The 15,093-nt window shown below is 42.5% G+C and overlaps 3 protein-coding genes across 3 annotated transcripts; 1 reads left to right on the top strand and 2 right to left on the bottom strand.

The window, feature by feature from the left end:
- Nucleotides 1-1,323: 1,323 nt before the first annotated feature.
- Nucleotides 1,324-2,198, top strand: ATC70_005476 (uncharacterized protein; the record flags this gene model as incomplete). The annotated part of the gene is made up of 5 exons (XM_064824764.1): nt 1,324-1,420; nt 1,522-1,627; nt 1,704-1,849; nt 1,910-2,021; nt 2,078-2,198. The coding sequence occupies 5 exons, from the start codon at nt 1,324-1,326 to the stop codon at nt 2,196-2,198; spliced, it is 582 nt and encodes a 193-aa protein (XP_064680141.1).
- An 85-nt stretch (nt 2,199-2,283) lies between these two features.
- On the bottom strand, nt 2,284-4,013 carry ATC70_005475 (uncharacterized protein; the record flags this gene model as incomplete). The annotated part of the gene is made up of 8 exons (XM_064824763.1): nt 2,284-2,439; nt 2,502-2,974; nt 3,033-3,099; nt 3,162-3,312; nt 3,363-3,430; nt 3,487-3,634; nt 3,699-3,850; nt 3,915-4,013. 8 exons carry the CDS (start codon nt 4,011-4,013, stop codon nt 2,284-2,286), a joined length of 1,314 nt encoding a protein of 437 aa, XP_064680140.1.
- Nucleotides 4,014-4,087: 74 nt separating this feature from the next.
- Nucleotides 4,088-12,137, bottom strand: ATC70_005474 (uncharacterized protein; the record flags this gene model as incomplete). The annotated part of the gene is made up of 5 exons (XM_064824762.1): nt 4,088-4,687; nt 4,749-11,521; nt 11,588-11,776; nt 11,843-11,986; nt 12,044-12,137. The coding sequence occupies 5 exons, from the start codon at nt 12,135-12,137 to the stop codon at nt 4,088-4,090; spliced, it is 7,800 nt and encodes a 2,599-aa protein (XP_064680139.1).
- Nucleotides 12,138-15,093: the final 2,956 nt, after the last annotated feature.

Raw genomic sequence — 15,093 nt, 5'->3', positions numbered from 1 at the left:
GCTGCGCAGGTTGGTTCTCTACCTTCGCTACGCTTCGGTGAGAACCATCCGAAGCATAAACACTCATATGATTAGTGATTATATATCAATCAACAATCAGGGTTCCTCTTCTAACATTTTAGCTATATTAATTTTGGGATATTAGCCAAAGGCCCGCGGCAGCGCGAGCCGTTTGAACGTAGGTTGGTTTCCACCGAAGCGAAGCGTAGGTCAGGAAACCACCCGAAGTGCTGAAAGGCTCGTATGCCATAGTAAAAGTCTTCAATCTCAAGGTGAAAAACGCGATCGTTTGATGTTTGATGAAAACCATGAGGGGTACCTCATGCTTTTTGGCCGAATTTTGTCCATTTTTTTTTAGGTCCCCAAAAAGTTGAGCAAAGGCGACAGACAGTTACCGCTAGATGAAAGCAATGGTTTGGTGCAATTCTGGTGGTCTAACACGGCTTCTAACGCGAGAAAACGCGGCTCAAGTGCAGCCAAATTATGCTGTGTTTCGCACACTTTTGAGTGTTAAGGGGGGTAATACAAGTAAGCTGTTAGCCTGGAAATAAGCGAATTCTTTTGATACGGACGTGAAGCATCGTAAAAATGTCTGATTCACCGCCACAGGTGATTTTCACATTGTAGTAAGCAGTCGAATAGTGGAATTCCAGTAGTCAATAGTAGGGTAAACGTTCATGAGCACTCTCCAGTTAGTTTCTCTTAAATCTACCATGCAGTTGCATGCTTGCAATCATATAACATTAGCTTAATATTCTTCAAATGAAGTGAAATCCCCATTTTTCGATATTTGGCATGGGTAAGAGTATACGAGGTACTTCATCATGAATATCCCTGTACATCAAGATGATGACAATCGGTGTTGTTGGCTTTTCTGGGCTTGAGCAGTGGTATTATGGGGTTAAAATGCGTCTTTTGATTTCATGAATTATACCATGACTAGCCATCGTTCTCTGGCATGGCATCAATTTCACCCGCTTCTTGTAACAGTTATGTTCAACTTCTTGGTACTCGTCAACAAACCATGCACACACACACACACCATTTGAAAACTGTCATTTCAGCACAATTGATGTTTTGATTACATACTAAATCGATTGCATCTTTGTGACACCTTGGACTACGTGGCATTTTTGCATCAAATCATTGTCCTAGATCTTTCACATGCATTAACCAGCTTCCAGGGCCTACCAAGGGCGGAAAATGATGAAATGGCAATTGAATCCCAGTGTTGCAGGATTTCTTTTTAGTCTTTTGGGGTTCTGAAATCTAGCACAATCACCTCTTTGTTCCGTTTACATCTTTCTATTTTGTATATCAAAAATGCCTGCTCTTATTGACTTTTCAAAGGCCTCATTATACCTTGCCATTGCACATATCCTCTTTAATCCTATCTTTTGGAATACAGTTGCTAGAGCAGGTAAGCACGAGATGTAGTTGTGTGTGTGTGTATGCGGGTGGGTGGGTGGGTGAGCACACATGTCATTCAAGCAAATTTCTAAATTTGAATTATCCATGTAGAGTATAGAAGCAAGGTGTTGACAAAATTGGCTGGTGGTAATGCTTATAGAGGCACATATGGATTGGCTGTAACCATCTTCACATTGGGCCTTACCAGAGATTACTTGTAAGTGTTGTTTGGTGTATATCCAAGCGAGAAAGAGAGAGAGAGAGAGAGATATTCATTCATCCCCGGGAAACAGATATCATCAAGCATTGGCTGATCAACCTACACACCCCTTTTTCGATCAATATACTATCCAAATCTCTGCTGTTCTTTTGTTCTTGACTGGTAATGTTCTCGTTTTATCATCCATGTGGGCTCTTGGTGTTACTGGCACCTATCTCGGTAAGGCATTATTGATAGTTTTTCCTTGCGTGTTCATTCTATTGATACAATTACTTGTAGGCGACTATTTCGGGATCTTGATGAAGGAGCGTGTTACTGGATTCCCTTTCAATGTTTGCGATAATCCCATGTACATTGGATCAACCTGTACCTTTATGGCAACTGCCTTATGGTAAGCATTGGTGTTTTATACCTTTTTAAAACAAAAGCTAAAGTGAATGTCATTAGGTATCAAAGCCCTGCTGGTGTCTTCTTGACAGCACTCGTCTACGTTGTTTACAAGATTGCATTGACCTTTGAAGAGCCCTTCACTGGCATGATCTATGCCAACAAGGACAAAAAGAACTAGACATTTGCCTTGATATTGGGTAAAGAAACTGAAAAAAGTATCTTTTGATTTTGTATTCATTAGTAAATAAACAAATCGTATGTATCTACAAGGATATATTTTGCAAGGATAGAGCAAATAGCATGGGGCTAGTCATGTAGTAGGCAATGGCGTAGGTGATGCAGCCAAATAAGATGGATATGGGTAGAGCAGGCAGTGCCCTTCTATTCAGCGTCAATATGAGAATGGTCAGTGACAGCCCCTAGTAATAGCCATCATATGTGGTTAATGTCTTTACTCTTCAATGCAATTGAATCAACTCACTGTTAATATGGCAATGATACATAGACACAATGTGACAGAATCAGTTTTCGCTGCTTTCCCCACGAGGACGCTATAAAAAATAAAATCACCCAACCCCAATTTGATTGCATTCATCTCATCCTCCTCTTCTTCCTCGTCTTCAACTTCTCCTGCTTCAGTGATGCTTTGTCGCTCAACGTCTCTTGATTGCCCAAATGTCGATAAGGCAATACTGGATGTGGGGGTTTCATCTGATTCATCGTTGTGTAGTGGGCGGTAGCCCTTGTTTGCGTTGGTGAATGGCAGCCATTTACTTTGGCTTTTGCTAGCATGATTGGATTCCTGTGTCCTATAACCTCCAATAAAGTCATTCTCAGTATCCAAACTAGCCATGCCAGCAGAGTATACTAATGCTGGTATATTCTCTTGACGTTCTTCGGCCATGGTGATTAATAATCTCAAAGGGCCCGCAGGACAGAGAACTGCGAACAGGTCTACATGATATCGCACATGAGTGTGTGATTTCGCTACTATGGAGTCTCTTTTCATTACCGTAAATTGCCACTGCTATCAACACTGTCCATGTGGTCCAAGGCGGCATTTTTAGCATACTGATTGACTGCAAGGAGCAAATAGTGAGTGAGTGATTACTGTACAAAACTAATGACATAATATACTCACTGTGGCCGCACTGACCAGCACCAAATAGATTTGCTGTACCCATAAAGGGCTTTTCCAGAATATAGCTACGACGCCTACAACTGCCACATTCCAGGTACAAAAGAGCATGGTGGGGTAATCCATTGGCTTGTTATACGCATTCAGCATTTCACTAAATTCGACTGTTAGCTCACACCCTTGATCAATGCGTGTATACATTACATCCACAATGCAGACGCTGTTACACCAAGAATGGACAACACAGATAAGCCCAACCAAAAGAACAAAAACTATATGCATTTCAGATGAGATGAGCAAATCCTTCTCTTCCCAGCCAATAACCTACTTTGTATAATCGATATTTGAAGCATAGAACAAACATGAATGTCATGAGAGTGATCCCGCAAACAACGGTAATGGCATTGAGCACACTACCACCTAGTCGAGTGCTTACACTGTCTGATGGTAGTTCATCATACACCATCAACGGATTACTGTGCGTGTATCCTTTGATTTAGAATCAACCAAAAAAGCAATATTTCCCGTCGTATATGCTACCTTATTTGCGAACTATCGATGTCCAACGTCATTTCAATCCAACAGGTCAATGCAAACGTTACAATCAACGGATAAAACAGCAGTGTAAGCTGCTCGACGTAGAACTGTATCGTTTCCTTTCGCCTTTGTTCTTCTTTGATTTGCGCTGGAGACTAAACATGTTATTGGAAAAGGTCTCTTTTTTGATATACTGCTGTTTGGCTCACACTGAATTACCCTGTTTCTCTCTGTCTCTGTTGGATTCAGCAACGGTTGGTTCGACTGAATTGGCCCCTCTTCTTCTTCTTCCTCGTCCAGGCAGCTGTTTGTAGACATGTGGTAGTTGAAATGTATTTTAAAGAAAACGTCTTTTTTTTTATTATTATTATTGAATAGGATAAGAAGAGACTTTATTTTAAGGTGCTTGAAGGAGCAGTGTGTTTCTCTTCGTCTTCGTTGTCCGAGACGCATTTGACTCCAAAACCGGTGAAGTTTTCAAAGCCATCGCGCACTTTCAACACACGATCCTCATCAGTGTCATTACCTGATTTGGATCCACCTGTCATCAATTTGGAGGTCATATGGTCATAGACGCTCTTGATGGCATCTGCGGCAGAGCGATCCTGGAAGGATGTGGATTGCAAGCTGGCGGAAGATCTGTGAGTCTTGGAAGGCGAGGGAAGCTGGTCATCCTCGTGAGCAGGCACTTGAGGCGCTTGACCAACAGATACAAACATGTCATCCAATTGCTTCTTGACATCAGATTCCAAACTATCCATCTTGTCCAAAGTAACAGTAGGTACACCAACCGCAGCGCTACTAGGATGATTCGTGGGTGCCGTGTTGGGGATAACTGGGCTGGCAAGAGGTGTGGAGTATTCAGTAACTTCGGCCTGTTGCTCATCCAGTTCCTTGAAGCGAGAATCAGAGACAAATGAGCGAGGTCTGTCGCTATTGAGAGAAGCATGGGGCTCAGAGACACATGCACTAACGCTAGAAGAAGGAGCATCCTATACAATAATGGTTAATGTTGGGATATTCCATGGCTTATGCACACTGTACAGAACTTACCATATTTCTTGATTTACCAGATACAGACTCCTTCTTGTTTGCCTTTTCGTTTGTTTTAGTAGAATTGATATCGGATTCAGATGGAGTATCGCTGAATCGTCTCTTGACGATATCATCCAGCATGGCAGACAAGTCTTCAGGGCTATCCGTTCTTGATCTGGTTCTAAGGTGAGCATAACCAGTGGCTGGCTTATTATTGTTGTTGCGAGCCTCATCATCATCATCTTGACTCATTTTAGCATCGCCGTCTCCTATAAAACTGTTGATAACCCCACTCTTCTTTTCCATAGGCTTACTGAAGGAAGAGCTTGAGCCCTCATCGTTTGTCTTGTCAGCAGAAATATCACCACGATCTGAAGCAGTGCGATGCAATCCAGTAGAGAGATCACTTTCAAGTGCAGGTTTGCCATTGACATGAACATTGAAATTAGGATCCTTGAATCCAGAACTTGTGTCAGTAGGAGCACCGACATCCATGTTGCCAGGCTCGGTAGAGTCATCAAGATGAGCACCAGAAGACTGCTTGTTGAGGGACAAACGAGGTGAACGGGGAGGAGCAACAGGAACATCAGTGTGTGCGTCTACTTGAGGTACATCCACGTCAGTCTTGGGGGTAGTCAAACCAGCACCGATATTTTCAAGTGAGTCTGATAATCCAATCTTGCGAGGAGGAGCAACAAGTACAGTAGAAGTATTGCCATCAGTGAAGGCATCGACGTGGGGAGAGTGTAAGTCAGGAACATCGACGTCTGCCTTGGGAGCTGTCATGTCTGTATCAAGCTGAGGTAGCTTTGCATCCACATCAGGCGTGTTGATAGAAGCACTCAAGTCAGTATTATCACCAGGAATTTTGAAGTGTGGCGCATTCAGCTCAGCATCCTTGGAATGGAGATCACCAGAAGTCTCGGGAGTGTTAACAGAACCATCAAGACCTAAATCAGTATTAGGTAAGCCAAACTTGGGACTATTGTAATCTGTGTTGACAGAAGATAGTTTGTCATTACCATCAGGAGTGTCAGCAGAACCACCAAATACACCAGTAATATCATCCTTCAATTCCTTGAAGCCTGAGGACAATATACCAAGAGCACCAGACAGACTAGAGTGTCCAGCATTCACATTAGCATCGGTGTCCACCCTGGGAGACTCTAATTCATCATCAATAGAAGGAAGCTTAGCATCTGTTTCAGGAGTATCAATTGATTTGTCAAGCTTGCCGCTGACATTGGGATGATCGACCTTGGAGCTTGTAAAATCTGCATTCAAAGAGCCATCATACCTGCTATCAATATTTGGCATATCAGTATGAGGAGCCTTGAACTCACTATCCAATGTAGGAAGCTTGTCGTCATGATCAGAGGTTTTGATGGAGTTATCCAGTTTACGATCAACATCTGGGAGACTCGCAGAGGAATCATTCCAGTCGGCATCCAGTATGGGTCGTTTGCCCTCAGCATGAGGAGACTCAGTAGAACCATAAAGTTTACCAGAGATATCTTCTTTGAGACCCTTGAGTCCAGCAGTTAACTTGCCAAGAGAGCCCGACAAGCCAGAAGTATCCATACCACTATTGGCATTGGGCTCAGAGGGCGTTGTATCACTGTCAATCTCAGGAGCATCGATTGACCTGTCGAGTTTACCATGGACAGTGGGTAGATCAACATTAGGACTATGGATATCAGCATCCAAAGCTGGGAGCTTGGCATCAGCAGTAGGAGGATCGATATAGTTGGTCAGCTTGCCATCAATAGAAGGCATACCAAACTTGACACCGATCATATCGACATCCAAGGTAGGAAGCTTGCCATTGGGATCAGGAAAGTCGGCATCCGAAGATGGCAGTTCACCATTGTCATGAGGAGTATCAGCAGAGCCATTGAATTTACCAGAGATACCATCCTTGAGACCCTCGAAACTGGAAGAAAGCTTACCGAGACCTGGGCGGCTAGCGTCTACATCTGCATCCACATTGACGTTGGGAGTACTCAAATCGCTTTCAATAGAGTAAAGCTTGGCATTAATGTCAGGGAGATCCGCTGAACTGTCAAATATATCACTAACATTAGGCAAGCCAAACTTAGGACCCCTGCTGTCAGTATTCAGGGAAGGAAGTTTGCGATCTAGATCAGGAGCGTTCAAAGAGCCACTTAATTTGCCATCGAGAGAGGGGGTTTCTTGCTTGGGCGTCTCCACATTATCATCCAAAGAAGGAAGCTCTTTGTTGACATTAGGTAAATCAGCATTAGGGGTCTTATTATCAGCACTCAAAGGAGGGAGCTCTTTGTTAATATCAGGTAGCTCATCGCCAATGTCAGGAGAACTCAGAGAAGCATCCATTTTACCACCAAGGGAAGTTTTGTCAAAATTGGGAGTACTTGAGTCAGTATTGAGAGGAGGGAGTTCCTTATTGACATCAGGTAATTCTGGGTTATTCAAATTTGCATTAAGCGAAGGTACTTCACCACCGGCACTAGGAGTCTCGCCACTGAGGTTAGCAGAAATGTCGTTCTTGAGATCGTTGAAACTGGGAGAAAGCTTTCCGAGAGAGCCGGCTAGATCAGGGCGATCAGCATTGAGGCTGGTATCAAAGGCTGGAGACTTTGCACCATTGACAGAGGGAAGCTTACCATCAAAATCAGGTGCATTGACTGAGTCATCAAGCTTGTCATCAATATTAGACAGTTCAGCAGAAGGAGCCTTACTGTCAAAGCTCAGAGAAGGTCGTTTTCCATCGATACCTGGTACCTCGAGTGGGCTATCAAATATATCACTGACATTCGGAAGCTTGGTGGAAGGGCCCATGAAATTTGCGTCAAGACTAGGTGTTTCACCATTGACATTTGGAGACTCGAGAGAATCATCTAGCTCACCAGAAGTATCATTCTTGAGACCCTTCAGTCCAGCAGATAACTTGCCGAGAGAACCTGATAAACCGGAAGCATCAGCTTTTAGATCAGCGTTAAAACCAGGAGATTTCACATCGTCATTGATGTCACGGGCACTGATGTCACGGGCACTGATGTCTCTGTCCAGTTTATTACTGACATTAGGAAGGTCAATATCGGGACTCTCAATTCCAGCATCCAAGGATGGAAGCTTGCCATCAGGAGTAGGAGTGTCTACGGAACTAGTCAACTTGCCATCAATAGAAGGGCTATCAAGTTTTGGAGTTTCCAGGTCAGACATCTTGCGATCAGTGTGAGGTAAATTAGCGTCAGTACTCGTTTTTGCATCAACATTGGGCAGTTCATCATCCGTATCAGGTGTATCAGCAGATCCTTCGAATTTAGCAGAGATATTATCTTTGAGATTTTTGAGACCAGCAGAGAGCATTCCGAGAGCCCCAGTCAAACTAGGACCAACCGTATTTACATTAGCATCGGAGTCATCACCGTCGACGCCAGGCGCACTGTCGGCTCTATCGAGCTTGCCACTGACATTAGCTGAGTCAACATCTGAAGCATTGACATCAGTCTCCATCGAGGGGCCATCAGCATTGAAGCTTGGAGACTTGGAATCGCTATCAGCAGAAGGCATCTCAGCAGGAGCATCAGATGTCTTGAATGGAGTATCGACATTTGGTATGTCAGCAAAAGGAGTCTTCATATCAGAGCTGAAAAAGGGTGATTTACCATCGATGCCAGGTGTTTTCATGGAACCATCTAGTTGAGCATCAGCATTTGTAAGATCCGCTGAAGGGCTCTTCAAGTTAGCGTCAAGAGAAGGTAAGCTACTAGAAACCTTGGAAGAACCAGCAGAGCCATCGAACTTGCCAGAGAATTCATTCTTGAGATCCTTCAGACCAGCAGACAATTTATCAAGGGAACCTGACAATCCATAGTCACCAAGGTCTACATTAGCGTTAAGCCCACGAGAGCCCACATCACTATCAATTTCATGTGTGCTGATTGATTTATTATGTTCGCCGCCAAAGCTGGGGAGCTCAGTGTTGGTAAAGTCAGAATCAGGGCCTTCAAAACCAGCACTCGAGGAAGGAAGATTGCCTTCAGGAATTTCCGCAGAGCCAGTAGACTTGCTACCAAGAGATGGCTTTTCAAAATTGGTAGACTTCATGTCAGTGTCCAATGATGAAAGTATAGTATTGACACCAGGGGATTTAACGGAGCTATCGAGCTTAGCATCGACATCTGGCATATCAGCATTAGGACCACTCAAGTCAGCATGAAGAGAAGGTAATCTAGCATCAACACCACGAGAACTGACAGAGCGATCAAATTCATCAGAAGCATTATTTGAGAGATTCTTGATATCAGCAGACAACTTTTCAAGAGAGGGCGATAGACCAGAGGTACCCACGTTAGTATTAGCATTGAAACCAGGAGAATTTATGTCATTGTCAATCCTGAAAGCATCAGATGATTCCATATTCTTATCATCAAGCGGTAGATCGGCTCTAATAGACTCATTCGTAGAGGGAAAGACAGCAGAAGAACCATTGGCATTGATTTCTGGTAAAGAAGCATCAGCACCGTAAACATTTGGTGACATGTCTCCAACAGTATTGCTATTCAGTTTTGATGAATCACCAGTAGCATTCACGGCAGATTGAGGTACATTCGCATTGAAAGTATTGGCTTTGTCAACAGTAGGAGCACCACCAGCGGTGAAAGAGCCTTTGCTATCTGCAGGTGAGGTAGTAGAATCCTTGGAAGCAGCTTCATCTGAAGTAGCAGGAACAGATCTGGAAGCAGGCTCAGGCGTAATTTCGAAAAGTCTTTTAAAGAAACCAGGCTTATCATCTTTGCTGTCAGAATCGTCTTTTGGAGACTCTTTGAGGGAATCATCCTTGGTTATATCATTGGAATTTAAGGAGCGTGATGTCGGAGAGGTATGTGGAATATTGACAGCATCCAAAACTGGATTACGAGATCCAGTAATGTTTGTAATAGAAGCAGTGCGATCATCGCTAACGGGCATAGTCGATGAGCTACCAGTGTAGTTATTATTCAAGCCCGGATAGGCGGTTGCGCTATCATTGCTACCAGACACTGCAGTAGGAGGAGCCGCCTTATCAGTCAAAGGTGATCTGTAGTTGTCATTGTTTGTAGTTTCAATGTCGACATCATTACCAATATTGAGAGGAAGCGAAGTATCTTGCTCAACTATAACATGAACGTCTTCATGAGGAGATACATTTGTAAAAGTAGAAGCAGGCGCAGCATTGCCTTCCATGGCAGCATCCACATTATCAGCAATCTTGTCGAGAGCGTCGGAAGAAATGACACCGTCCTTATCAGTGGTAGTAGAATTATCGTGAAGATAATTGTGTTTAATATCTGCATCCACCTTGTCAGCAATGTTATCAAGAGCTTCGTTGGAGATTATATCAGAAGGGCTGGCATCCTCCAAATTGTAACCAGAAGTCAAAGAGGATGAGTATGTGTTGCGAGGAGACGTCAAATGATCGCCAGAGGCATCGTCGGGAGAACCAGAGGTAATGCTTCTACCCTTGCTCTTGTCACTAGCATCACGATGCTCAGAAAGACCCAAGGCAGTAGCACCTGCAATACCAGCAGCTCCAGCGCCCATCCTGGAAAGAGTTGATCCGAGAGAAGAAGAAGATTCGATGCCTTCATTAGCATGCTTGAGGACATTCGTGCTTTCATTCTCATTATCACGTTCACTCAATCTTCTAAGCTTTTCTTGTTCAGCACCGAAAGAAGGTTGATCTTCAGGTCTTAAGAGTGTATCTTTCTCGTTCTTGATGTAGGGTTCCGTACCGTTGCCTCCAAGGCCTCCTTGGAAAAACTCACGCTCAAAAGGCTTACTTTCGTTACCAAATTGATTAGATTCAACAGACTTGGGTAATGCAGAGTAAGCGCCAGCAGTATCACTATCCATGTAAACAACAGGTTCATCGTCAGTGCTATTCTGCATGCTCAATCTTGCTTGCTCGGCTCCAAAAGAAGGTTGATCTTCCGGCTTCAATTCCGTGTCTTTGGCATTTTTGATGAAGGGTTCAGAACTATCACCACCCAAACCACCCTGAAAGGTCTCTGGGACGTAACTCTTTGATAATGCTGTACCGGTTGGATTAACAGGATGGAAGTCGTTCTTGTTGTTATCAGATAAAGCAGTGGCAGCGGCAGTGGCAGCGGCGGCTGTAGCAGTAAAAGCAGTGGCAACAGAAGCAGCGAGTGGAGCCAGTGCATCTTCCGTGTTCATACCACGAGGCTTTGATTTGAAATCAACATTGTTGAATGAACTGGGAGTAGTGGCACTTGGTTTGAAGCTGTTTACACCGACATCTTCCATGGCATTGCTTGTCATACCCCTAGCAGAAGGAATAGAAGGAACAGCGCGCTCATGAGGCTCTTCCTCGGAAAAAATCTCTCTCTCTTTGCTGTCATCTTCATCGATTTCAGTATCATTCATAGCAGCATTCCTCAACGAATCCAACACATTTGAACGCAATGCGTCATTTTCATGAGCATTGTTGGGTTTGGCATCATCTCCGTTTAAATTTCTGTTGGAAACAGGCTTTAAACCACCAGACATGAAAGCAGCAGCATCATTCGTTTGAGGCAATGGTGATGGGGAGCCCAAGGCAGGCTCCTTTTCGTTTTGACGAGCATGGGGACTTCCAGGGATGTCATTAAAGGATGGATCTTTCAAAAAGACAGGAGCAGTGGCAGGCGTTGTTTGCATTGACGGTGTCATGTTGTGAGAAGGAGCATGGTCAAAGTCAAAGCTACCCGGCATTTTCTCAGATGTGGAGGGAGAAATGCTTCTGTTCAAGCTACAATTATCACCTATCAAAGCCATGGATGAAATTAGCTTTGAAGTCGTATTATGGATGTGCTTTGCTCTTGTCTTACCTTGAGGCTTATCTTCAAGAGATTGAATAAACTGTTTCATGAAACCTTCCAGTGCCTTGAAGGCTTTGATTAGCGCATCCTTATTATCACTGGATGGGATGTTCGCTCTTTGATCCTTTTCAACAAGCTCCATGGCTTCTTCACAGTGACGTAAAAGAGATCTAAATTTAGACGAGTGGTAGCCAACATCTAATTAGCCAGAACCCAACAAAACTCGTCAGTGTTGTGTATAGTATTCCTATCATAAAAACTTACCGCCGTGCCTTTTCATTTCTGACAGATTCATGACAGATACAAACTGTTCGGGCGTCAAATGACCTTGATTTGAATGAGCGGCAAGTTCAATCAAGTCATCTTGAGGTAATTGCTGTGATTCAAAGTAGTCTTTGACTTGAGCAACTGCATTGAATACGTGTTAGACGGTGAAATGCAAGACGTTTTGCAAGAAACTATTACCACTCAAGTATCCCAAATGATTTTTGTCCAAAGTTCTGAATGTACTGAAATAACCTTGGGTGTTATTCAATGCATTTAATGTGGGTTGACTCATCTTATTTAGTAAATGATCAACGATTCTCGGTTTTATGCAAGTAATGTATGTTTTTATATATGTGTTGAATGCTTGGTTATGGAGAGACGTATAATTTGTAAGAAGAAATGTGAAAAAAGGTGTTTCTTCCGAAATCAAAGTGCATTAAGCTTTATATATCATAATATTGGCTTGCATTGGATACAATTGAGTCAGAAACATGAAACAAAAACGCCTAAACGTCTATATGATTTTGAGGATCCCAACTAAACGGGCAGTGATTCAACCTTTTGTAAGGGAACAAGTGCAGATGCCCCGCGTCTCCGCTATAAAGAACTATGCGCAATGTTCTTTTTTGAGTTTTCTGGCAAATACAATGCTATTTTGCAGGCAGCTAGGGTTTAATTTGTTGGGTGTGTGATGCATCAACTACGGTACTCTGACAGAATCGCAGCGTATGTGATTAGATGTACGGAAAAACGTCAGTCGCAATTGAACCTTAAACCAGAAAGCATGTTGGTAGCCAATTGAAATTATGCATAATGCAAATCAACTCGGAATGATGGAAGCGCTAGAGCTCTGGTGTATATATCTTGCTTGGTATACTTGAGAATACTGATGGGTGAACACTAAAATCCATTTTTTTTTGTATCTATGCACTAGCCGATCTATCTCGCTACGCTCGATGTCGGCATCGCCCTGTGGGCTCTCTTCAAAGACATTTTAAATCAGATATTATGACATTTTGGTATATCAAATAGATTTTAAACAACCAATTATTAGTTAGTAAAAGAAAGGTTCCATCAGAACCAGGAGGAGAGGAGGTATCTCCCTCAGCATCCTTTTTGCTTACACTGATATCAAACGAAGCCTATTATTGGGACAATGCGAAAGAAAATACAAATCTTATGCAGCGTTTGTACATCACAATCGCCATTTTCTGATAATAGAACTGTCATATCATTCACTGCTGCTGATGCTCTTAACAAGATGGCGACATAAAGCTGGTCATGAGCAAATACAGGACTTGTGTAAGATCTATAGCGACTTTTTTGAGATATTGCCATTGCAAAAGATATCTTCATGAGGCAAAGCTCCCCAAAAAATTATTTGCGCTGAGCAATTGTCGTTTCAATTCTATGATCCCTATTTGATCAATATCGCAGCCATCACCGCTATCATCATTGTCATCATCAGAAAGGCATTTGGGTCAGCCAGCAGCAGCGAAGCCTGCCGCCAAATTAATTAAACTCAAATTGTTTTTTCTGTTCAAGATTGGACAGATTTTGGCTTTTTTCGACTTCTTTCACCTATTTACGACATTCGACTATATAATTTGTAATGATTATCCTACGCTTCCTAATAGTTGTCCCTGGTGGTAGGGCGAAGTGGTAGAAACTCCCTTATGCCAACGGAAGGATCCCGGTTCAAATCCTGGTGAACGCAAGTTGTTTGATTTTTTTGACGTAGTACTGATGTCCTCGTTTGGTGTTTTGTACTCTATCCATTATCTATATTTTGACGATTTCCGCAAGACTGTATTGGCTCTAGGTGTCGCACCTTATTAGTAGTAGATTTCTTTCCCAACTTAATTCAAAAATATCCTATTCCCCTTCATTGTAGACATTGGGTCCACCAACAATCGTTTCTATCCCTCAGTATGACATTTAAAGGACTTTAAATAAAGCCTGGAGCTCGTCTCCCCTACAAAAAAAAAAACGCTTCCTAATAGATTCTTAAAGTACTTTTCAAGGCGCTTCCAATGGTACTAATTGTAATAAGTGTTTTGACTGAAATTATTGATTAATCCGAGTGTCAGAAACAAAATGTGCTTCAGAATCAGGCAAAAGTAGAGAGAATAAGCTACTATAATACTTTTTTTCAAATTGCAATCCTCTTTATATTAGCTTCAAGATCGTAGATTACATTGATATCAGAAGCACTCAAAATCAATTGAATTCTCGCTTAACGTCTATTCCAGATTGGACAGATTTTGATCTAAAAACGACTCGGTTGATCTATTTTGCAGAATTGGACTATATTAGATGCGATGATCATCTTATACTTTCTAATGCATTTCTGGAGTGCTTTTCAAGGCGCATCGAATGATGGTGCTTATGGCAGATGTTTATAATAAACGCATCGAGCAATATCAAAAAATATGAAATGAGGTTTCTAGCAAAAATGTCAAAAACTTACATATAAAAGATACACAAACGACGTTTCAAGGGTTGCTTTGGATTGATAGCAACATTTTGATGTAATACATACCATAGTAAAAGTCATCATCTTCAAGGTAAAAAAAAAAAAAAAAAAAAATGCGATTGTTTGATTTTCGATGAAAACCATGAGGGATACCTCATGCTTTTTGGTCCCCAAAAAGTTGAGCAAGGGTGGCAGGAAGTTAGTGCTAGATGAAAGCAATGGTTTGATACTATTCTGACGGCCTAAAACGGCCTTTAACACAAGAAATCACGGCTCAAATGCATCTAAAATACGCTGTGTTTTGCGCACAATCGAGTAATAAAGGGTAATGCGTGTATCAGATCGTTGAAGGCCACTTCCATCCAAAGTAAAATGGAGTCAAGCGAGCCATGTAATCATTGTCTGACATATCAATATGCTCGCCGTCTCCATCCGTCCATGGTAACCGGGATTTTGTTGAAATGAAATATATGACAACGAAATATACAAAGATACAGCCATTTAGCCAGGTCATCCTTGGCTGTAGCATCATTCAGCGTACCAGAACAAGCCCAGCCAACATAGACGCAAAGACTCATGTTTGACATGAGGCAAAACTACAGCGTGCATAGTCCCCAACACCTACATATGCGAGCTTAGGCTTTGATGTACTTATATCTGCATGGCAAGATAAGCTGCCTCCTTCGGATCCAAAGAGCTTATCAAAAGCAGCTAATACATCCAATCCGAATTATTGATTTCCATAGCAGTAAACTTATACCCTTTGCATCTC

Source organism: Mucor velutinosus, assembly GCF_035048745.1.
Source record: "Mucor velutinosus strain NIH1002 chromosome Unknown tig00001544, whole genome shotgun sequence".
In the NCBI taxonomy this organism is placed as follows: Eukaryota; Fungi; Mucoromycota; class Mucoromycetes; order Mucorales; family Mucoraceae; genus Mucor; species Mucor velutinosus.
Note: the sequence above shows the minus strand (reverse complement) of the source record. Positions and strands in the feature narration are given on the sequence as shown.